Genomic DNA, 25140 nt, shown 5'->3' with positions numbered 1-25140 from the left:
GGCTGCCCTTGAGGTGCCCACAAAGTCAGGACAGGCAGTTCACAAATAGACCCAGAGGTATAGTACTCTGCAGGGCTCCACTAGGGCATTGAGCTCTGTATGGAGTCATGGATCTGGCCGGACTGGACAGCTTGAGTCACTCGGGCCACAGACCAAGGGAGCATAAAAGGGGGATTTAGTCATAAGAGAAGACATTCTTGCATTGAATCTTGACAGTACGGGAGCTTTCTCGGGACCAGCTTGAGGGGGATGAGGAGCGCAACTGGGAGCTAACACTGTATAGGCTGAAAAACAGAGGGTGATTGAGGGCCAATTGGGGGTAGGGAAGATGACCCCAGGCCAACCTAGGAAGCAGCTATAGAGAAGGCAGGTGTGAAGTTATCTTGGAACTTTGGGGGTGGGAGTGGGAGTCCTTCCCAGAGAAGGAGAGGGAAGCCCTGAACTGATAGAAAAGATTTGTCATTGATGCTGAGGCTATGCAAACACTAGGGCCAAGTTGCCTAGTGAACACTTACCTTGCATCTTCCCTGATAATTTCACATCCTTTTGCACCTCTCTCCTTGAAAGGACCAGCCTTCCCCCACAGCCTGTGGCTGGCCAGATTATCTTGCTCCAAAAACATGGCAGAGTATAGCTCCTTACTCGAGGAATGCAGGCTGTGGTTGTCCGGAGCCGATGATGAAACAAGCTATTTCTGCTCTGGAACATCAGCAGGCCTCCGGCACTGGCTCCAAGGCGTACACTATCATGTTCCTAGCGTTTCTTAAGACAAATGTTTTCCTTCCCATCTTGAGATATTTTTTATTCGAATCTAAGTTCTGGGATAGCCTTAGAAATCATTCTGAGCTGAGGCTGGAATCGTGGTGAGGGTCCAGCTAATCAGCAAACAATTTTCACTTCCCAAGTTATCTATTACTCGTGGCTGATCTGGATGTAAAAATAGCCTCTGGGGCTGTTTGTTTAATCTGACTGTTACTTGACACCACGCGGGTGTTGCTGCAGAGCCGACTGTTTGCCTCTTCCCCACCAAGAGCACCGTTTGGTTTCCCCAGGCCAGTCTCTGCCTGGGTAAGCTTCTAAATTCCATGTCTAGCAGTTTCTGGCCACTAATTTTTTTGCCCAAGTGGGAAACCTGGTGAGACTTAGGCAGTCTGAGTGCTGAATCCTCTTTCCTCTCCTCTCTGGGCAGCCTGGCTGAAGGGGAAGAAGTTTGGGCAACCGGGCAGAGTCGTGTACCCTCCAGATCCCGGGAAGGCCTGGGGAACCCGCAGCTGGGACACTCGGAAGACGGAAGGTACAGTCTGCACGGCTGAGGGAGTCTCAAGGCGGCGGTGGAAGGGTGTCGGCTCCGGGAGGGGTGTAAGTGTGAAGGTGTGTAGTACGGTGTCTGCGGGGTAAGGGCACACTGAGTGCTTGGGGTCTTAGAGGCTAAATGTGTCTCGTGGGCCATGAACAGAAGATTTAGAGCATACATGTGTGGTTCTGTCCTCCCGTGGACCTGTCCGGGTGCTCGGCTCCTACGGCAGAGTGAGCACATGCTTGTGGATACCTCTGATTTTCTCATTGCCAGAGGGAACCACCAGGGTCCCGGGTTCTACAGCGTAGTTGAAAGGAGAGACTCTTTTGTCACTCAGGGAGAGGCACTGGCCATGGGGACACTTTCTGCCATTCTGACTTAAGAGCTTTGAAAACACGTGGGTCTCCAACACAAAGCCCTCAGCAGACTGCCTGTCCTTATGAACCCCAGGGAGCCCAGCCAGATCCCACAAGTCAGACTGGCCCAATCGAACGCCATCCTTTTTTTTTTCTAATACAGAAGAACTGGTAAGTGATAGGAACATTTTTAAATATGAGTATATGAAAATGTAATAGAATCAAGAAATATTATTTAGCAGTTTAAAATACCTCCATAAATACAGGAATCAGATGTGCATGTTAAAGAACGGCTCCTTTTCCAGCTTTTGGAAACAGTGATGCCCTGTGACTGAGAGCCTGGATTTGTAAATAAAGCTTGGTTGGCACACAGCCCAGCACATTCATTTGCATACAGCCAGGCTGCTTTTACACACCTGCCCAGACCGTGCAGCGTGCAAAACTGAAATCAACTCTGTGATCTTTTACGGAACAAGGTTGTTGACTGCTTGTGGGGCACATGCTCTCAGAGCTGAATAGAGTTTTAATCCACATACACCCGCAGCAACACAGTTCTAATTAAATTCAAAACAAACAGACAAAAAGACATGAAAATAATTAGTTTGAAGCACCAAGTTTGGCGAAAAAGGGACAGTGAGGATGGAAGAGAAATGAGACGGTGTAGTGGGGGTACAACTAATCAAAATATACTATATGTTCTCAAAGGATTAAAAATAACCCAGATTTAGAAAGAAAAAAAGAAAACGGAAAATCCTGGAATAGGGCCGTTGTGCCCAGCAGCACCTGGGCTCTGAAGTCTTCTCCCCTGGGCCTGCTTGCCAGTTTTGGATCACACCGGAAGTGCTCAGTTTTGCCCCTGGGCCTGCTTGCCAATTCTGGATCACACCGGAAGTGCTCAGTTTTGCCCTGTGGGGTTGAGGGTTACCTTAGCCTTAGAGGCACCCATCGCGTGGAGCATCCGTGTGGCCAGCCGAGCAAAGTAGATTGTGCTTATTTCGGAGTTTATAAATAGCCATCTCCGGGGTGACCCGAGTCCAACCTGTGTCTGCCTCTAGGTCTCTGGGCGGAGAGCGAGTGTGCCTGCTTTTTTGGATGGGAGCAGATGCTCTCACATTTAAAGAGGAAGTGGCCCGATAAAACGCTGGCTCGCTGGGGCAGAACAACCGGAGTCTACCAGGACACCAGGCAGCCTCGTGGCCTCAGAGGAAGAGCCCAGCTCCTTGGCTGGTGGCCTTTTTTCAGTGAGTGTCTGTGCTTCCTGCCTCTCTGCTCTTGACCCGGACTAACAGGGGGAAGCCCGGTGTTCTGAAATAGCTTACGCCTCCAGTCACGGCCTGTCTCAGTAACTGAGCCCTGCTGGTGACACCAAGGTTAGACTGCCTTGCTTACTGCCTTTTGGGGTTTTAGTCTGTCTGCCCAGGGTTACTGGAGAGAAGTGGAGGGCTTTAAGAGGACGTCCCTGAGGGATGGTTCACAGGGCTGGTGTTCCTCGGTGAGATCCAAGCAGGCTAGAGTGTGTCTTAGCTTTGTTTCTGTTGGTAGATTTAGCCCCGTTTTACCAAATCTAACCAGACCACAGCCCTGGTGAGCCCATGGATTTTTGTTTGCTTGTTGTTTTTAAAACATAAACCAGCCTTGAACTCAGAATCCTCTGTCTTTAACCTCCGAAGTGCCAGGCTCTGAGGGTACAGGAGTATGGTGCCGTGCCCTGCCCTTCTTGGGTTTCATTTAGTTAGCTGAGAAAACTCCAAGGGCCTCTTGGCCTCTGGTTGATTCCCAGGGGCTTGCATGACAGGAGCTGATGGGAGTGGCTGGAGGGGGAGCCAAGGGATCAATGGAGGACGGAGATCAGGCCCCACCAGGGAATGTGTGGCGTACACACCGATGCTGAACACATCACACAGTGTGAGCCGTAGTGTCCGTGTGAACATAGCTGTATATGGGACTAGTACAGTGTGGGGAGTGCACAGCCTCCTGGAGTCAGGGGAAGGCAGAGCAGGCTCTTGGCTTGAGGTCCAGCCTCAGGCGGCAGATGGATCTGCGGTAGAGCAAAAACATTTTCTGATCCGGGCCTGAGTAAGCTGACTTTAGAGGAATCTGACAGCAGAAGAATTTGAGGAGCCGAACAAGAATCAGTGCTTCACTCGGGATGCGGGAGAGTGTTCTCACCCTGCTCTTCGAGGTCCAGCTCAGACAGGATGTAAGCAAAGGGCACCACCCAGGATGGGCTCCCAGACATGATGCCCTGGGTTCACGCTCAGCTCCAGTGGGAGCCTCGGGCTCTTGGCAGAATACTACAGTCAGTTGTTGTGGTTATTGTTGTTGCTGTTGTTGTCTTTGGTTTGGGGTTGTTTGGTTTGGTTTGGTTTGGTTTAGTTGGAGGCAGGGGGGTTGTTTGTTTGGTTTTTTGGTTTTTTGGTTTTTTGGTTTTTCTTTGAGAGGTCCCTTTCTTCTGGAACTGCCCGGCAAGGTGGAGAGACAGATAACACCTCAGCCATTTCCCATCTTAAAGCCTTTGCCCAAAGGAAGGCAGGAGTGCAGGGCCTCGTCAATGCATCTAGGAGCAGGGTTTCCAAGGCTGTTCAGGTCTTTCCCCAGCCTCTCTGCCATGACTGGAAGCTGCACTCACACCTGGTACTGCTGGGCCTCACCTTTGAGGGGCGTGACATTGGAGCAGCCTCTTAGCTGGCTGTCCTGAGACTACCGGGCCACATGCAGCATCGTGTTTGGGGGTGGGGGTGGGGGGTCAAAACCTGGGCATTGGCAGCTCTAAAAAGCTAGGCCTGGTTCCCTGTCCTCAATGGGCCAACTAAAGAAACAAGCTCTGGTGACTAGAAGAGATTTAGTCAAATGTGGCCACACTGAAAAGAGGAACAAAGAGGTCTGGTGATCCCCAAAGCCATATTTAGGAATCCTGATATGAAGTTTAAGTTGAAACATTATGTTTAGGCCCAGCTAGCTCTGTCGGTAGAATAAGAGACTCCCAAGTTTAGAGAAAAGGTTTAAAAAGCATTAACTGGTCATTGTGGCTCTGTCCTCAAAGGCTGTCTGAGTTGTCATAACTGTGTAAAACCTTGCTGAGAGACCAGATCTTCCTCTTGCATGAGATTTCTGGGGGAAAATTTCAACTCCCTTGTAACCTTTGTTTCAATATTCTGGTAGCCAAAAAAGGGCAGAAGTGTCTTTCTCTTTAGAATATCTTCATTCCTGCCTGAACACACACACACACACACACACCAGTCTGGCTTTGTCTGACTCTCACAGGAGGTAGAGCCCAAGTACTGCAGAAGACCAAGGTCAGAGCTCAAATACACAAGGCTATACCCAGTCCTCAGTTTCCACACCACAACTTCCGTTCAGTGGAGCTAGCTACATGGTCCCAACAGATAAGGCCTTAGCATGTCTGGGTTTATTGTTGAGGTCACCCAGCATCGTAAGTCTTGGGATCCTCTTCATAGAGGCAGACATTGAGGCTTAGAGAGGTTAAATAACTTGCCCAAGATGCACAGCAAACAAGGGGGTGGAGGAACCTGACCAGAGCAGGCCAGCAGAAGTCTATCCAAGACCAAGAGAAGCCTCTGAAGTCTTGCTCAGCCCAAGGCCAGTGGAGGAGGTCCTGTGCCGTCCTGATCCATCAGAGTCAGGGTTAAGAGTGACCTGAACTTGAGATACACACCCAGGCCACATTGTATCCTGTGGTGAGAATCACCACCTGCTGAATCCTCACACCATACAAATCTATTGATGCTCTTCCCTTTCTACCCGTTCTTTTCACAATCTCCCAGGGAGTTGAGGGTTGCTGCAACTGATTGGGCAGAGGTCAGAGTGGTGAAGCGGACTGCCCAGGTGCTCACAGGGCTGGGAGGCAGAAGCCCTGGTCAGACCATAGAGCTGTGTGTCTGAAGCTTGACCTCTACTTCCTGGCCATGACCTTAAGGGAGTTCTTCAACCTCTCTGAGTCTCAATTTCTCGATCTAAAAACTTGCAGTACCAAGCCCACCTAACCTGCTAATTGGAACTCCAGACGAGGTCATATATATGAAGTGTGAAGATCGGGAGTTAAACGTACAAGTTCAAGGTCGGGTGGCCAGGAGGTCCCTTAGAGTCCTGGTGCCCTCCATTTCCCAAGGGAGGCAGTTGTCCTCTGAGAGGGCAGGGAAGACTCTTTGGTGCCCTCTCGGCTTTGATGAAGAGGCAGCGTTTGGGCCAACGTCTCTATCCAACCTGACAGACTCCGGGTTCTTTCAGGGGTCCCGCTCTCCCTTGTCTGGCTTCCTTCTGGGGCTGGAGAGTGGATGGTTGCTGGGTAGTAAACCGTTCCCAACATAGCCACATCCTCTCCTGTGGCTGAGGAAGCTTCCCCATCTGCATCAGCAAATGCCTGCCGAGGTAACCAAGGTCTGAGGCACGGGGGGGCCCCCTCTGTGCAATCTCTACAGAGTCAAAAGTGGTTCCCATGGGTGCCAGGGTGCTGGGGACGTCAGCGTGCCAGCACCAAATGAGGCTTAGAAAAACAGAAGTTAGTCCAAATTCTGTTGTGTTCTGAAACTATAATCCCTTAAGGGAGTGTTACTGTCTATACAAGATGCTAGAGAGTTGCAGTGTCTTTGAAATCTCGTGTTTTGGAGCCTGGTGGGCAGGCGGGTGCAGAGAAGAGGACATTCTGTGGTCAGAGAGACTGAAGTGTGAAATCATAGCACAGGGCCCTGAGGGGCGCTACAGCGCTGAGAAGGTGCTCACCCTGTGCGGGCATCCTAGAAGGTGCTGGAGACTTCCACATGCATGATACGTGTGGTAGGAGCCCCTCCCCCTCAGCAGTGCCAAGTCCAAAGCCCACACCACCAGGTACTAAGCCACTCTAGGCTCCACATTCCTTCTCCGTAAACTACCCCATGCAGTCATTGTATTAAATGACAATCAGTATTGATGATATTTGGTGCCACGTAGGGTTAACCTTATGTTAGGTGGAAGTGAGAATGTCTCTCATCCAGCCACTCATTCCTTTAACAGGTAAATGCCTTGCCCCTGTGCTAGGCACATTCTCTGTGGGGACTGTGAGCACGCAAGCACACAACCCTGCCCAAAGACTGCCACCAAGGGAAGTCTGCTTTTTCTCAGTGAAGCATATCTGACCTTGTCAGTTATAGGGTTGGGACCTCGGGTTTCCAGTCCCCATTCAGATGAAAATCAGTATAAACGGAGGTGGTTTGTCCTGTCCCTATTTTACAATGACAGATAAGAGATGTGTGCAGAATGACGCTATCACAGGACCAGGCTTCTGGCTTTCTCAGTGGCCCAGAACTTCTTCTGCAGCTCCTTTTCAGCATTCCTGCATTTTGAGTCCAGGGTAGGATGCCCTTGGAGAAGGTAGAAGGGAATTATAGATGAATGCAGAGTCTATACGTGAACAGAGTCAGATGTCACTCCCAGGGTGCTTTGGTCGACAGTGGCCAAGTCAAGAAGCCCTGCTACAAATGCCTCCACAGGGCACCTAGCATCAGCTCCATAACACAGGAGAAGACTGAGGCTCTAAGCCAGTGGCTCTCAACCTTCCTAACGCTGTAGCCCTTTAATGCAGTTCCTCATGTCGTGGTGACCCCCAACCATAAAATCATTTTCCACAACTGCAGTTTTGCTACTATGACAAGTTGTAATAGAAACATCTGTGTCTTCTGATGATTTTAGGCAGCCCCTGTGAGAGAATCATTCAAACCACCAAAGGGGTCGGGACCCACAGGATGAGAACCGTGGTCTAAGACTTGGCAGTCCTTTAGTCACGGTTATATTGTTAGGCAGCCTTGCTAGGCTCACACCAAGATCCCACGTAGAAGCCTGTACTGGTGGACCCCACGTGTCTTAGAAGTGGTGTGACCCTTCCTCTGGTGCATGCAGTTTGGGTGACTGGCAAGGTGATCAGGTCCTCTTTGGGAAGTACAGGTTGATTGGGACTCATCCCCATTCTGACAAAAGCACAAGTAAGGGGGTCCCAGATGGTTCAACAGCCTTCTGCTGTGCCTCTGAGGTAAGGGAGTGGCGGTCCCTGCGGCTTGGCATCTGCACCTGCAGAGGTGTGGAGCGGGGAGCACCACCAACAGGAGGCCAATGCCACCAACTCCTTCCCAATGCAGCAGGACTACAGAAACTCGGCTCTGGCCGAGTCTACCAGGCTCTCAGAGGACTGACATCTCACGCTGCCCTGTCTGAGGCAGGCAAGGCCCCGTGTGAGAGAGTGCAGCTGCTCGCTGGAAGGCAAGCTTGTGTGGGTGAGACTCCTCGCAAAAGCATGCGCAGCTGGAGCCTGCTGGGGCCCAGAAGTATTCCAGATTCCCTTGCACCTTGCAAAGCTTGCTGTGCACACCTGGTCCCAACTCTGCTTTGGGGACATCAGGCTGCCATCAGGAAATGAGCCAGTCTACAAATCAACACATAGAACCTAGAGAGCAAATTGATAAACACTGCCATGGTCATCAGGGACCCAGGGTAGAAGCTGAAAGGAGACAGGCTGCAGGGGACCCTTCCATCCCAGCCTAGCTCTCCCCTCCTTCCCCCCGACCTGAGACTGGGTCCTTCCTTGGGTCTGTATTGCCTGAAATCAGTGTCCTCAAGTCCTGAGTACACTAGCTACAGACTCAGCTCCAGGTCTAGGCCAGAATTGTTTCTGGGAAACAGATCCTTCTAGACACTAATCTGGCAACCCAGACAGAATGAACTTCATGCAGCTGAGCTGTGTGATGGAAAGGATTCTGTCCCCAGGCTATCCCCACCACCAACAGGCCTGAGGCAGCAGTAGAAACGACACAAGCGTAGCCAGTGCCCGGTGTGTGGCAAGTTCTAGTCAACTGCTGTCTTCATCCAAGATCACAGCCGTGTGTTGGGTATTTCCCTGCTGCAGGGCGGAGATACCCACTTAGGTGTGATGGAGGCTAGTGAAAGATTCAAACGTAAGCCAAGCCAGTGCTGCCACTGGGACCTGGTACCAACTCTGTGAGGACCCTATATTCCTCTAGAGCCCTGTCACTTCGAGAATCCCTGGCTTTCACCACCTCTGACTTAGCTTGAGGGTTGCTCAAATCAGGCCAGGCCTTGAATACTATCATGAGTTTTCTTTCCGGTGTTATGATAAACACCATGATCCAAAGTGACTTGTGTGGGGCAGGGGGAGGCTTTACGTCCTCTGACAGTTCTCTGGCCACTCTCCATCACTGGGAGACACCAGGGCAGGAACTCATGGAACTCAGGAACCAAGAGGCAGGAACTGAAGCACAGGGGATGTGACTTACTGGCTTGCTCCGTGTGGTTTTCGTAGCCCACTTTTGTATACAACTCAGGACCATCCGCTACGGGTGGTACTGCCCACCCTCCCTCATAAATCATTATTCAAGCCAATTTGATGAACCGAGGTTCTCTCTTCCCAGATGACTCTAACGTGTGTCTAGTTGACAAAACACCAACCAGCATAGGTTAAAAATAAAAAGTCAGATACAATAACTCTTCTACAAACCAATACTGTGTGTTTGCACGCATGCTTGACAACGAGAGAGAGAGAGAGAGAGAGAGAGAGAGAGAGAGAGAGAGAGAGAGAGAGAGTCTAATGCCACCCAAAGCAGCCCATACCAAGATTCCCAGTTCCACAGGGAAGGACTCTGGTCTCAGATCAGCACTGTCCAGACTATATCTCCAGCAGCAGATATGGAACATACTGTAAGTACTCTACCAGCACTGACTGGCTGCATGAATGAATAGGCTTGAGGTGACACTCACAAGAGCCTTTTCTCAGCACAACCTACATCTCTGAGTTTGAAAAGTTGAAAGGAATGACAAGGACACATCCATCAGACCTCGGGCTGAAAGCAGAGGAAAGTCGCCATAGCACCAGAGAGAAGGACCCCAAGACTATGAAGTTAAGGTGTAGGGTCAAGCAATGACTCTGGAAGCTTTCCCCAGTGTGAGATGGAGAGGAAATCGCTGAGTTCTCTCAGTGATTCAGCCAATATACGTATATAGAAGAATGCCCCAAGCCTCTCACCCTGTGTATATCCTGCTTCTCTCCACCTTCCCCCCACTCCTAAAGGAACCCACATATTTGGTCATTTCATCATTTTCTGGTATAGACTGGATGTTTGTGTCCCCCAAAACTTATATGTTGAAACACTAATTCTGCACGGGCTAGTGTTTAGAGGCCATAGTGTTGCGAGGGATAATTTAGTTAGAGGGTGGAGTCCTTATGAGTACCTTTAAAAGAGAAGACCAGAAAGACACCACCACCATGTACAGATAGATTAAGAGGATATCCATTCACAACCAGGAATAGAGCCACACCAAATAACATGTCTTCCATCACCTTGAGCCTGAACATAAGACAGACATAAGATCTTCAGTGTTGGTACTTAAACCATCCATACGGTATTTCTGTTCTAAAAGCCAAGCCAACCAGGACCATCCCCTCCAGAAGTATAAAGCATAGACGAGGGCCTCTGACGCAGCAGAGCTGACAGGCATGGCACAGAGAATGCAAGAGCCTGGCCAATGGATGAGCAACAAGTCATGGCCCAGAGTGAGGAGCTGGACTGGGATGGCAGAGGCTCTGCATTCGCTTAGGCTGGGATGAGTCTTCCGAGCTGGGGACAAATGAGCGAACTGTCATGACTCATTCCTCTAAATGGCTCCTTGTGGTATGCATGAGCCGATTCTTCCAAATAGCACCCCAAAAGCCCAGCAAGAGGAATCAATTCCAATTTCCCAGGGCCTTCTGGGTGTGATAAAGTTAACTTGTCATGTCTTCTGTCTTCCTGCTTCCCCTTACTACGAACGGAAAATACCATTCAATTAAGGCGATTACATCCTCCCTAAGACGTTGGACTCGGAAACCACACCACAGGCAAGTGGTCAAACCAGTGGTAGAACAAACCCCAGAGGCCTCCTGTGGCAAGCAGCAAGCCTGGGGAAGCAGAAGACATCAGTACCACACGGGGCAGCTGAGAGCAGGCTCTGGGCCAACGGAGTCAGCCCCGTGCTCCCATAGCACAGAGTCCTCTCCAAACAGAGGGACCCGTGCTCCCAGCCGTAACAGCTGTTGTGGTTCCCATGAAGGAAGCTGAGATGGCCAGGAATGTGAAATGAGCAGCTTCCTTTTCTCCACCTACACCCTCAATTCTTCCCCGAGTCTCACCCAGAAGCCAAGAGTAGCAAGGAAGTCCTCGGGATGCAGCCGCTAGACCCTGAGCCCCATCGTCTGAGTTTCTTGCTGTAGAAAACACAGAGGAGTCAGGCGGTGACTGGGGCTAAATGGCAGCCCAAATTCTTCCTTTTCTTTACATGCTGTGTTATACTGGGCAGTATTCTGCACCTCTCTGTGCCTTCTCTCTCCACCTGTAAAATGGTGATAAGGCTCTGCTCAGCCCTCCTCAGAACAGTCCTGAGAATCGAGCAAGACCCGGGGTGCGAAAGATTACCAAGAGAGCCACAAGGTGATGTGCAGGAGTGTACCGTGCTCTGTGTCATCTCGGGACAGATACAGTGCTGGCTTCCTCTGACTGTAATCTACTTTGGGTTCTATGCATTGTAAGATACCAAGAGGGCAGTGGAATTCAAAATTCAGAGTAACTTTTGGTATAAATATTTTCCACCTTAATATACTTGTAATTTACAGGGTGGTAACTCACTGTCTGGAATCCGAATTTCATCAGTCATCTCAGACTTTCATCTGCTTGTTCTGACCGCCCTAGGACTGTCAGGTCTCCTACTGTGTCCCCTGCTCTGTATGGATCCCAGAGTCACGTGGCCTGGGTGTCTAGCCTAGCCCTATCACCCATCAGCTGGAAGGCACAGAATGTCTGCACTGCCTCTCTGAGGCGCTGATGTCTCATCGCAAAAGTGACACTGACAATGTGTATGAGTGATGACGTGTAAGCTGAGACCCCGCCCTGGAGTCACCCATCAGGGCTCTGATTGGTGGGACAGTTGTACTCGTCATTGTGGGGTGTAAAAGAGTGGCTGGCTGTAGGTGGAGCTTCTGGAACTAAAGGTGGACACACACAAGTCTCCACACCTGGCACCTCTGGTGTTTCCAGCTGGAATGCAAGGAGATCATGGCACTCCAGCTGAGGCTGGACTGTGTGGCCCTCTCAAGCCTGGGTTAGCAGTTGGCCTGATCCCTGAGAGAGACAGAGAGAGTGTGAAGTATCTGAGCTCTCAGCCTGCCCCCTATCTGTGTACCACACCCTCCAGGACGCTTGTCAGCACAGACATGCTCCCCACCACAGCAGCTGACAGCTTTTGCAGAAGGCAAGCAGACACCGGGCCCAGGGTGGAGAGAACATAGGCAAATTGGCCTCACTCCAAAGATCTTCAAATGTTGGAGAAGCAGGTTCGTACAGAAAATATGAGATGGAACAGAACATGTCACATAAGAGAAATGGAGTCAACAAGGAGTAAGCCAGATGGGGGCATAGCAAGAGGTTGTGCAGGGGCAAAGAGAGACATTCTCTGCAGAGGGACCACCACTCAGACGAACCTGGCTAGGACATGTCTGCAGATCCCTCAGCCAGTGGGTGGCAGGCCAGGGCAGTCAGAGGCACAGAGCAGAGAAGTCACACTGTTCCTTCTGAGTGTGCAAGGGGCCTGGCAGGATACAGAAGTGCAATGACAACTTACCCTGGAACAAGGTAAGAGCGTCCCACACTTACAAGGTGCCATGCCCACAGAGTACATCTCAGTGCTCAGCTAGAGAAAGGGCTGATCCAGTGTGGGCCCTCACATTTGACTTCTTCAATACGTTCTTATTCAAAGAGACAGCTTTCCAAAAGAAGAAGACACAATACCCGCTGCGTGTGCTTCTCTCCTTCTTGCTTAGTGCATCACTCACCAGTCCCACATTGGTGTGTGGCAGGCATGTGTTGACAGTGTGCCATTGTCTGCCTGGGGACCTTGACTCCCCCAGTGTTCTCTGGAGTTCTTCCAGGTTGACTGTGGCATGCAGCGCCGATATTCCACTGTGTATTCTGATACCCACCATTATATTGATATCAGTGGATGACCATCAGCAATGTGACTGTCAAGTGGATTCAGAGGGAGTCGCCAGACACCGGCCACTCCAAGGACATCAAAGTTGCCCCAGCTCAGAGCACTGGAAGCAGAGAATTAGTGAGTTTGTGTGTTTCCTCTGAGTTCTCCCTGAACTTAATTCTAACCTATACATTGTGAATGAGTGCCTGGGTCCCACCCACCCTGTGAGTGAGCTCTAGGAATAACCCAGTTAACCTCTCAGCTCTAACCAAAAGTAAACTTTGTATGCTCGGAAGCTTGGAATCAAAAAATAAATCAATAAAACCCACTTGGATATAAAAATCATCTAATTTGGAAATCTTTGAGACTCCTATGATTCTCGGTTTATCAGTGAGTGACAGAAAGAAATCTGTCCAAGTCGATTGGATAAGCAGAGCTCTGGCGGGAGTGTGAGATTTGCTCGTTGTGTAACAGGCAGCTTGTGCTGTGGGTGTGACAAAGACAGTTTGGGAAGCAAGAGAGATGCAGGAGTGGTGAATCACAGGGGCTGCCAGGACAGACACATGTTAAATATCAAGTCATGAGAGCCAGCAGTTGCAGGTAGGACAGCATTGTGACAGAGATAATCAGAGCCCATCACAGGAGTATGTAATGCAGTGGTTCTCAACCTTCCCAATGCTGTGACTCTTTAATACAGTTCCTCAACTTGTGGTGACCCCTGACTGTAAAATTATTTTCATTGCTATTTCATAACTATAATGTTTCTACTGTTATGATTTATAATGTAAGTATATGATATGCAGGATATCTGATATGCAACTCCTGTGAAAGGGTCCTTGGGCCCACAGGTTAAGAACTGCTGATATAATGGGTGGCATGAAATGGCCTCGAGAAGCTGACTCTTTGTTGGGACTGTACATAATCCAAGGCTCTGAAGCATGTGTCTGAGTTAACCAGGTAGCAGGCACAAAACGGAAGAAAATAATTCCAGGATCAGAGAGTGAAGACCTCAGAGTAGAGCCTTGGATGTTGAAGAAGTTGAGGAAAGGCCATGAGAGATGGATAACCCAACATGAGTATTCTTGGAAACTTGAAAGCCACTGAGGGTTCTAAACAAGAGGCTGACATATCAGACTTTATTTCTAGAGGCTGGCTGGAGGGTAGGAATATCTCCTGTCTCCTACAGTAGCCCACAAGAACCATGATAGGACCTGGTGTCAGGGAGTAACATGGAGATAGATAGTAGCAAATGGGATAAAGAGATCTTTAAAGTGAGTCTCGGGGGTTGAGGATCTAGAGCAATGGGTAAGGAGGATCTGCCTTCAGGCCCCCAGGACCCACGCGTCTGTAGTTCCAGTGTACCTACAGAAAGATGGGAGGTAGAGATATAATCCCAAGAAATCCCCAGGTCAGCCAGTCTGCCACACACAGTACAAGGAGCAAACAAGAGACCTGACCCTTCAAACAAAGTGAGAGTAAGAAGTGACTCCTGAGATTGTCCTCTGATCGCCACATGAGCTCTGTGGCAAGCACACACCTGCACTCACACACTTAAATCAAGAGAGAGAGAGAGAGAGAGAGAGAGAGAGAGANAGAGAGAGAGAGAGAGAGAGAGAGAGAGAGAGAGAGAGAGAGAGAGAGAGAAGAGAAGAGAAGAGAAGAGAAGAGAAGAGAAGAGAAGAGAAGAGGAGAGGAGAGGAATCTCATGGCTAACAAATGGAGAAAATGGGGGACTCTGGAAGAAGAAGAAGAAAGAGGAGAAGGAGAAGAAGAGAAGGAGGGAGTTGTTTGTGTTTCTGAAGTTAGTGGAATTCCCAGAGACAGCACCTAGATGCTTTCAAAACATGTGAGTTTGGAGGGAAAAAGCCGCAGGTTTGGAGCTGGCTGACAGGTGGCTGGAGTTTTGGGCTGGGATCAGACATGCAGCTGGGCCTAGATACAGCCTGCTATATAGATGCTCAGATGTGAGCAAAGTCACAGTTACCAGACTTCAGGGGTCATACCCTGTGTCCCGGTGAGTCAAGTTCAGCCATCCATTCCCCAATAAGCCAATCCAAGGAACCACATAATAGTGGAAAGCAGAAAGGGGAGTTTTATTCAATGTGGCACACTGGGAAAGGGGATAAAGATACCCAGCGACTTCCCCAACTCCATCTTAGGGTGTCCTGACGTGAGGATAGTTTCAACAGAAAGCAAGAGATGTGCATGGCTGAACAGTGTGGCCAGGCATGGTCCCAGCCCACCATGGCTTCAGCCCCAAGCTTTTCTACAAGACCGTCTGATAAGTCATAAAATCTTTCTCCAGGAGACAAGTTCCTCCTCAGGATGGCCCCAGGCCTGCACCCATTTCCTCTTCCCACATAAGACTCCTGAAAAAAAACTTGAGGTCCATTCTTTTGACAGTCTGATAGTCAAAGAGGGGAGCGGGTGCCTCGTTAGAATGTATCCATCCCTGCCAGGCAGGTGGGTTGTGTCTATGTCCACATTGCAGAGCAAGGAGAGAACCCTTAGCTAGAAGTAGAAGAAACACTACAGAGAAAGGAAGGGAAGGCAAAAGGCAGATCAGAGCAGGATGAGGAAGAGCCAAGGGAACTTGTGGAAGCCAACAGTCTTAAGTGTAGCTAGAAATTCAGTCAGACCAGCAGTCCCAGTCCCTTGGAAGATTCATCCAGGAGCAACAGACAAAAGCCAACGGCAAAGCCTGTGAGCTAAGGTTCTCCTGAGAAAAGCAGGCGCAGGAAGCGTGTAGGGAAACAGCTGCTTTGGAAGGTTGGGGCCACATGGAGGAATTCACCCCACCCCGGGTACATGTTCACTATGTCCCCCACGCACTCATCAGCTCCTATTCTAACACGGCTCAGCCCTGCACAGTGTGTCCTGTCACCCCAATCATGTGCCAGAGGACTCACAAGCCTAAGTGGGCTTCTTTCAAATGGCTCCTAGGAGTGAACAAGGTGCTGCCATGGTGGCTAGTGGAGACCATCCCAGCAGCCATGATAATGATCCTATGAGGCAGGTGAGTAAGGAGAGGGTCTGAGCACAGAATGGCAGGGCCTCCACATACCGACAATAAATGCCACCATGTCATTCTCACCTACGCCATGTCTATGTACGGCAGTAGCTGGCTTGAACTCCCTTCCCTGTTATGCTTCAAGGGAGTTGCTGGCCATGTGATACATTTTATTTGGTGATGTAAACTAGTCAATCCAATCTTTCCAGATGCTCTTGGGGCCTAAGTCAGGTCCCTTTGTCACTAAACACCCTATCATCTTGCTCTTTCAACCATTTGCCTGTGTGCGTGCCTTGGTTTGCTTGGGTTGGGGTATATAAAACATGATACTCAGTTGAAAGCGTTGCCACATCTGTGCCGGTGTGCTCAACATGCAGACACATAAGATCCTCTTTCCAGGTTCAAGGAACCTTCTAGCTTGTGAGAGAAAGAATCAATCATCAATTTGTAGAACATATGGATCCTGATATCCGATCTGTCACAGCGCAGTGTGCTCTGGGAAAAGCCACGGCAGCATGCTGTGGGAACAGGAAAGAGACCCATCAAAGCCAGCTGGGGAGTCAAGATGGGCCTCGCCGTATGGCAGTACACACAAAGTGCCTCTCTGATTCTCTAAAGAAATATGCTCCCCCCAAATTTGAGTTATTATGATTATTAATATTATTAATAAACTAGCTTAGGCTAGATTAATATCCAGGAGCTACAATCTGGAGAAGGTCTGGAGGAAGCCCCAAGGGTCTGCCTTTAAGATTTGCACAGTGGCTTTATTTTAATTAGTTTACCTTCATCCTGAGCGCTCTGGAAACCCTCCTGGGCAGCTTTGGGGTTCTTTTAGCTGTCAGAATAGATAGTCACACCTCCTGCCAGCAATAAATCGAACACCGCAGCTGTCTGCTGAGTGGACTTGAATTGGCTGTTCTACGTCCCTTTACTGCAAAAAACTAAGTTACTGACTCAGTTGGGAAGGGCCTTTGCCCAGATTCGACTAGGAGAGAAGAGGTTCAGAACTGGTTCACACCTGTCAGAAATCCCGCGCAGGCTTACCAGAAGTTCGTAGAGATTCCTTAGACCACCAGCAAGTTCATGAGTATTAGGAAGAATATACATGAACTTTGTATTGGGTTGTTTTTTTTTTTTTTTAACCAAAAAGTGTCTATATTTAAATTTCAATGCATTTAAATGTAAATATAAAGGATTGTCAGCCAACTACCTTATAAGCTGTACTATTGACCCTTGAAGGCAGTTTTTCTGTTGTGGTTCTGCCTCTTGTTTCACTGAAAACCTATTTTCCTCTTCATTCTAGATGGGCAGTGACGACAGCAAATCTCAGCACGCAAACATGTTTGAAAAACACAGATCCTAAAAGCCAGGCCCCTGCAGCCCCACTGCCGTAACAGGTAGGTGTGTAAGTCGGCATTCCATCGCCATAGCAAACACCGGAGATGGTTGGCTTAAGAAGAAAAGGTCTGTTCGGGCTCATTTGAGCATTGGTTCCATGGGTTTAACACTGTAGAGAAGAATATCATGGAGAAGTAGGTGGGGGAGGTAGCGGCTCACTTCACTGCAGCCTGTTAGCAGTGTGGAAGAGGGCCACAGGCTCAGCCTACCAGCTTCCCACTGGACCCCACCTTCTCAGTTTTTAACATCTTCCAGTAGTTCCAAACTGGAGATTCGGTGGGGGGGGAGGGAGGGGGAGGGAATTCCAGATCCAAATCAAAGCCCAGTGGAGCCAACCCAAAAGTCGGCATCAGGCAATACCTTCTGCAGTTTACGAAAGGGCCAAAGGTGCTACTGGGGAGGGCAGGGTTGCAGCCAGCGCTATGACTATCCCGTTTGACTCCAGGGATCATCCAGAATTGAAGAAATCCTCTGAATGAAGCTGGTAGGCAGAAGCCATGTGGGTTTTTTCTGAGCATCAGTGAGCATCTCCCCTGTCTGTGTGGAACCACACTGAACCCAAGATCAGGTAAGGTTACGTGCAAGCAACAGAAACAGAACCTGAGCATACACAAGAAAGTGGTTCAGTGTGAGAAGGAGACTCATGACACCCGTGTTAGTTAGTACATACCAGTAATCCTAGCACTTGGTGAGTAGAGACAAGAGGTTCAAGGTCGTTCTGGGCTACATGAGAACTGGTCTCAAAAAAAAACGCAGAATATGCCAGATTAGAGGCTGGAGTTCACAGAGAGCACCCTGAGAGTTCTCCTACTGAGACCCCCCCTCGCATGTGTCAGCACCTGAGCATCTACAGGACAAACTGCAATGGATGCTTGTCCCTAGTCACACACAGTATGAGGCGCTCAGCACGCACCTTGACTATTACATAAAGCTCAGGGGTATTACAATAAACGAGGTGATCCAGAAACAAAAGGACAAAATACTACAAGTTTGCGGAGCAGAACTGAGGGCTGGGAGACTCGGTAGGTGGCAGAGCAAAGCCCCGGCTTTTGAACTCCCAGCACCATAAGGATATGAAGGCGTATCCCTGCAAGCTAGCACTGGGCAGCAGTGGCAGGAGGATGGCCAGTCGTAAGCTTACACAGCCCTCTCATCTCAAGGAAACAAATCAGGAAAAAAGCAAGTAAGATAGAGAAGGTGGGAAATAGGAGAGAGATGACCCAAGAGATGGCACTTGATGGACAGAGTGTCACTTTTATAAGCTTGAACCATGCTGGAAAGGGATAGCAATAGGAGTGTACCACAAGTGTGTGCTAGACATAGTTAAGACGGAAAACTTTATATCACAGATATTTCACTGAAGCTTTAAAAAAAAAAGAGAGAGAGAGTGAAGAATGGTATAGCTGAGGAACAGGCAGGATGAGGGAGAGCCAGGGAACGGAACGTGGAATCACTCAGAAAGAATGGAAGCCAGTCTCCTGACAGCAGTGCTCAGTGATGATGCTTCTGGGGCCCAGGGAGGAGCCACAGTGGCAGCCACAGTTGCAGGAATGAGGCAGGAGGGAGGAGCATCTTCTGGGTGGGGTTCTGAGATGAGTGACAGCCTGTGAACAGATTGCCCTGTGCACCTAAGCTCCAGGTACACACTGTATAACAAGTGCACAGGGAACAAGGAAATGAGACTAAGAAGGGACGGCCCAATGGAAGGTCAGAGAAGGACTCTGCAAACATAACCCACCTGAACGGTACGCTCTGCAGAACAAAAGCAGTAAGATTCCAAATGACAGACATACCACCTAGGAACTAGCACCCCAGCACATTTCTAAAGTCAGCATGGTTATCTACAGGTGCCATACTCTACAGGACGGCTCTGGGTCTTATTCTCATGAAAAGAATCAAAACTGACAAGATGGCTCAGTAGGTAAATGGGCTTGCCACAAAGCCTGACTGACAGCCTGAGTTTGACGACCTATATTCATGTGATTGAAAGAGAGAACAGACTCCTGAAAGCTTGACTTCTTGTCCCCACACATACATGGTGGCACCTACATGCTTACACACAAAAAAGAAAAAAGAAGAAGAAGAAATAAATCATTAAAACTTTTCTTTCCATTCTGTTTTGTTTCTAGGAATTTGATTTTTTAGATTCCTCACATAAACGGTATTCTATCACTTATTCATTCTTCTGTGCCTGGTTTCTCACAGTTAACACAATGTCCTCTAGCTTCAGCCATGTAGTCACTAACATCAGGATTTCCTTTCTTTTTAAGCATGAACAATGTTCTAAAGTGTGCGTGCTATGTTTCCCTATCCATTCATGTGTCCATGAATATTTAGGCTGCTTCCATGTTTGTCTGTTGATTATAGTGTTGCCCAGAGAGAGCCGTGTCTCTGTAGGTCCTGGCTGCATCACACTGGCTATACATACTTGGCTGTATTGAGGAACTCTTACAACAGTGACTGTAGTGGTTATGGTCCTTATAAAGACTAACTCACATCTTAATGTACTTATTTTATTTTATTTTATTTTATTTTATTTTATGTGTATGAGGGTTTTGCCTGTATGTACATCACGGGTATGCCTGGTGCCTGCAGAGGTCAGAAGAGGGCATCAGATCCTTAGAACAGGAGTTACAGATAGTTGTGAGCTGCCCTGTAGGTACTGGAAACCCAGGCTCTGTTCTCCTATTAGAAAAACCTAGACTCTAATCACTGAGCCATCGCTCCAGCCCCTAATTTACACTGTTAATAACAGTGGGAAATGGGTTTCTTTTTCTTCATCGCCTTATTTTTCATTTTATTTATTTTATGGGCTGTGTGTATAGATATGCACGTGCCATGGTTTTGAGTATGGAGGTCAGAGGCTAGCTAATGAGAGACGGTTCTCTTCTTTCACTGTGTGGGTCCTGGGACCCAGCTCAGGTCAGCAGCCTTGCCAGCATGAACTTTACCTGCTGAGCCGTCTCCCCACACGCCTCTTTTGGTCATTGTTGGTTGGTTTTTCAGTAGTCAACCTAACAAGCCTCCATCCTCACTATGATTTTAACTTACGCTTCCCAGACAAATAGTGCCATTGAGCACCTGTTGCTATACCCATTCGCAGTTAAATAGGCATTCCTTACATGCTTTAAAAGCTAATTCTTTACAAGATACACAGTTGCCCTAATTCTTTACAAGATACACAGTTGCCTTCTTACCTTTGCTACACAGAAGCCTTTTAGTTTGATGTAGTCACACTCAGCCATTTTGGCCTTATCACCTCAATCATCTTTCCTCTCAAGGCCTTGAACTGCTCAGATGGTATTCACTGCACGACACAAGATAATCTGCTTTGCCTGAAGTGTACTTTTTAATGCTAATCACATCCAAGAAATACTGTCACGACAATGAACTACTGACCAGAAATAGTGCACTTGAAGTTGACACATGAAGTGCACTACACGTAGACACATTTATCCATCTAAGACTGACAGTTGTATAGATTAATTAAGCTGGGTATCCTATTCATACCACATACTTCTTCCGTTTACAGAGAGAAAAAGAAAATCCAGTTGCTATTGTAACTAACTGGTCATCTCAAAGCTACACCTTGGGACAAGTGGGTTTCTCTTAACCCTCACTGGAATCTCACGGACCAGCACCTAACAGCTGACAGACACGTCCAAACAGAAGCTGACGGAGACAGTCCCAAGGAAGCTGACAGACAATGCAGGGAAACAAAAAATGTGCAGACGGGTTCAGTGACACCTCCAGCATCGGCAGCATGCTGGATGAAGCAGACAGGGAGGTGAGCAACCTCACAGACCGGGCATTCCGGAGTCTGTGCATCTCGGAGGACACATCCTTCCATGACTCTGACCTGGCTCTGTCCCCAGATGTCACCAGCCAGGTGTCGGGGACTTTTCACCAGGAAACAGTGGGCCATGCCAACAGGAAAAGTGGGATCTGGAGCCAGCTTCCATCTCAAGGCACAGAGCATTCTGGCTGGGCAGCCACCTTCCAACAGCAACCCAAGTACGTTCAGGGGGAGGAAAAGTACCCCAAAAACAGTCCTCTGCCAACCCCAGTCCAGAGGAGACTGGAGGTGCCCATTTCAGGCCTGAGGAGCAGCAACAAGCCCATCTCCAAAGTCTCATCACTCATTAGATCCTTTGACAGGACAGAGACTCAATCTTGTGACAGCCGGCCTCCTCCCAGCAAGCCTCCGGCTCTCAAAAATCCCCCCAAGTTTGCACATCCTCCAGAAAGTGGTGTCAACTTCTGCTTCGATTCGGCCTTTCTGACCGTCAGGAGGGTACCTGCTGAAGTCTCCAACACCCATCAGGGCAGCCACCAGCCTGGCAGGGCTCCTGAAGAACAAGAGTCTCCCAAGAGCCCAGAACTAGCCTCTCACAGCTCAGCCGGCCTCCTCCGGACACCTGAGCATGGGGCTGGCTCATTTGAGCCAAGGTATCCCTCTCCACCCCTCAAGCCAGCCACAGCCGAGCCGGGAAGAGGGGAGGAGTGGATTCCAAGGAGGACTTTTCTGCACAGTGAAAACAGTGCCTTTGAGTCGTGGAACACCCACCAACCAAAGCTCCGGGAGAGGAAGGACATTGCTGAAACCACCCCAGAAAGCAAAGCCCCCAAACATTATGAGGACATGCCCTCGCTAAAGGAGCCCTACCCTGCAGAGTCCAAAGTCTCCCCCTACCAGGGCCGGGCTAACTGTGCCCAGGAAGAGAACAGGTCACCGTCAGGGATCCAGTCTACATCTGGAGCCTGGGGTGCCAGGGATCCAGGATCCCAGCTATTCCCTGTAGAGGGAAATGCTTCACAGATTGACCCTCCGGTAAAGCGGAGTCAGGCCCCATGGAGGAAGCCAAAGACTGGCAAAGGAGGGACAGATGGTCCACATGATGCTTTGGAAGACAAGAAACATCCCAATAGGAGAGGCCTACCTCTGTATTCAAAGCTTAACCCTCAGGGTCAGCTTCCAGAAAACGGTGTTCTAGACATGCCAGACCAGTCCAATGACCATTACAGTCCCCCTTTTAACATCAGCAAACTCCTCACCCCAATTATATCTACAAAGCATGTCCTGGAAACTTCAGACACCCAACCAGTGGAAATAAGCCCATCCCCTCCAGGACAGCTAAATGGATACCAGGAAAAGGAGTCCAGTGAGGCTCAGTCTCGAGAGAGCTACAAATCCAAAGCGCCCAGCCTGCTGTTCAACCTAAAAGATGTTCGGAAACGTGTCAAGAGTACATACAGTCCCTTGCCTCTCTTAAAAGGCTTTGATGAGAAAACCAGAGGTAAACTTGATAGCAAGCAGGAACCTCTGAGCAATGGGGTCACCCTTCCCAATGGGCTTGAAGAAAACCCTCCCACCGAGCTCTTGCCAGATGATGCCCCTAGTGTTTTGCACAGCAGCACCCAGAAGGATCCTGCTATCAACTCGAGAGAATCCTTTGCAGACAGCCACCCGACCCTCAGTTCACCATCAGCTAGCTCCCAAACCCACTTCTGTGTCAATGGGGAAGCTGCAGAAAGGAACAGTAATGAGAAGGAAGAAGCCAACGGAGAGTCAGGGCAGGATCCCTCCAAGTGTGGCGGGCATCCAGACTCCAGGGAAAACTTTCCCCGGAAACATCTCTCCCTGAAACTCTTCAACAGGGAATCTGAAACGGGACCGGCTATGGAAGAAATGAAGCCCCACCAGCTGGAGAATGGGCTCTTGAGATCCGTCTCCCAGGAGACAGAGACTGAGCGAGAAACGGGGTTCCAGAGTCTACCCTTGAACCAGAAGTTCTCCCCAGGACCCCTTTCCCCTGAGGAGGAGGATGTGTTTTACAGCGACAGCCAGTCTGATTTTACTCCATGCCGCCAAACAAAGGCTAAATTCAGCACCAGCTCTTCGGACCAATCCTTCGCTTCTTTTGAAGATCAGCAGAAGGTGTGGTTTACAGATGGCCCCCGGGAAGACTGGAAGAGTCATGTGAGTGCAGGTGACAAGCAGAAGGACGAGGAGGAGACAGAGACAGTGGTGGAGAAAGAAGAGCCACAGCAATGTGCCTCGAGTAATGAACACAGAGGTGTGGATGAGCACAGACAGGAGGAAATACAAAGAAAAGCACAAGGTGTTTCGGGAGGAAGACCCAGGAAAGTACCAGTGGAGGACGTCAGTGCCAGAGGCTCGTGGATGGGGGCTGATAAGGATACAGCTCTTGCACACGCCAAGAACCCAACCCCCTTGCCAGCCTCCACCAACAAGCACAGACTGTTCCCAATTAAAGACAACACACTCAGGGCCACCCCAGTGATAAAACCTATTATTCTGCCTCTCCTGAGGACAGTCTCCTCAGAGGACTCACTGAGTTGTGGACACAAAGAGAATGAATTGCCAAGGCAACCGTGGGGCGAAGATGCCGGCTGCCTTAGTGCCTCGGAAAGCCAGGAAATGCCTAACACCCCACTATCCAGTAACGTGCCGGGCACACAGCACAGGTGTGTGGTGTGCGAGGACGTGCAGGAGGACCCGGTACACACTGCAGACCAGGATGAGACTTCTCAGCAAACCCGGAAAGGGAGTTTCTCTTTTCTGCCACTGGTGGAAGAGGGGAACAGGATGAAACCATCCCCAGATACAGCAGGCGAAGGGCTAGCACAGGAGAAAAGTAGACCAGCAGACTCGGGGAAACTGGGGGCTCCACAGCGTATCCCCACTATCGCTTTACCCCCGGATGACTTAGAAGACTCGCCCCCGTCGCTGCCACAACATACCTGTTGGGAAGAACAAGGTTTCAAAGGCCACTTTTTGTCTGCACCCAGAGCAGGACCATCTGGAAGAAGGCTGGTCCCCAGTGAGGCAGCGACTTCCCCCAACCCCAGCTCTCTAGGAGAGAGCAGCACGTGCTCCCCCGCAGCCAGCAGTGTTTGGGAAGAGGCTTCCCAGGCCGCTGGGGAATACTGGCAGCGCCAAGAGCCACCTGGCCCCAAGCCCTGGACCAGCCCTGGTCCAACAGGGCTAACTTGGCGGGAGGACATGCCACATGCCCTCACATGGGAAGCTGAAGGTTCGGATCCCTCAGATTTCAGGACCCTCTCTCCAAGAGGCATTTTGCTAGCTGATGCTGCTGAGAAACCTGAGCCCTCTGCTCCTGCTCTGCTGGAGAAGGCGGCAAGCAAGCCCCCTGCAGTCCCGCCCAAGACCGAGAAGGCCCTGCGAAGGGCAAAGAAGCTGGCAAGCAAGAGGAGGAAGAGTGATCAGATGCTGGAGAAGCATCCCGAAGCCTGGGAGGGCAAGTCCTTCACAGAGGACATTCAGGGGACAGAGCGAAGGCCTGTGTCTCCTGGAAAAGGCCCTCGGCCCAGGTTCCCTGCCATTCGCTCCCTGCCCCCGCCCACACACCGCCACTCAGTGTCCTGTGGCTGGGAGCCAACAGGGAGGCGGCCTTGGGGACCCCAGTCCCTCACACCTCTTCCCCCTTACCCCGCCACCCAGAAGGTGCTCCAGGATCCCCAGTCAGGACAATACTTTGTCTTCGATGTGCCTCTCCAAGTGAAAATCAAGACTTTCTATGACCCTGAGACTGGCAAGTATGTCAAGGTCTCTGTCCCATCCTCTGAGGAGGCCTCCTCAGAGCCACCTCTGCAGGATGCCCTGACTGCTCCCTACCTACTGTACCCCAGCTTCCGGCCAGTGCCTGTGACTTCCTTGATGCCCCTGCGTTGCTCCTCTCAGCTTGCAGCCCCCACCTTTCTCAGGCAGGGTTCTGGCCACAGGCCCCAGAGTTCCCAGGGCGCTCGACTGCAGCCTCCCACGGAACGCCTGGGCAAGTCCACCCAGCATGCCTCTGCCCAGCGTCCCTGTGGGCCTCCCCATAGTCCAGAGGAAGAGAGTGCAGAAGCTCCAAGCCTAAATATCATCTCCACAGACGATCTAGAGGACTTTGCCACAGAGGGTGTTTCTTGAGAACGGCAGCAGACTGACCTCCCCCACTCAAAAACAAGAAAAGCTTACAGTCACAGACCCTCTCCAACAGTCTCTCTCTCTCTCTCTCTCTCTCTCTCTCTCTCTCTCTCTCTCTCTC

General features: G+C 49.9%; 1 protein-coding gene across 6 annotated transcripts in view; it reads left to right on the top strand.

Moving 5' to 3' along the window:
- Window positions 1–25119, top strand: part of C8H10orf71 (chromosome 8 C10orf71 homolog) — a 46802-nt gene extending 21683 nt beyond the window's left edge. The window contains exons 1-7 of one of the 6 annotated variants that reach the window (XM_029541927.1): window positions 995–1068; window positions 1190–1294; window positions 2709–2894; window positions 16971–17064; window positions 17511–17633; window positions 19195–19226; window positions 20598–25119. In XM_029541927.1, the coding sequence (XP_029397787.1) occupies window positions 20772–25022 (4251 nt within the window). In that variant the 5' untranslated portion in view covers window positions 995–1068; window positions 1190–1294; window positions 2709–2894; ... (2 more) ...; window positions 19195–19226; window positions 20598–20771 and the 3' untranslated portion in view covers window positions 25023–25119. The other 5 variants (XM_029541924.1, XM_029541925.1, XM_021202909.2 and 2 more) reach the window with 5 other exon arrangements.
- Window positions 25120–25140: the final 21 nt, after the last annotated feature.

This window comes from Mus pahari, chromosome 8 (assembly GCF_900095145.1).
Source record: "Mus pahari chromosome 8, PAHARI_EIJ_v1.1, whole genome shotgun sequence".
Taxonomy (NCBI): Eukaryota; Metazoa; Chordata; class Mammalia; order Rodentia; family Muridae; genus Mus; species Mus pahari.
This window is presented reverse-complemented; position numbering and strand designations above follow the sequence as displayed.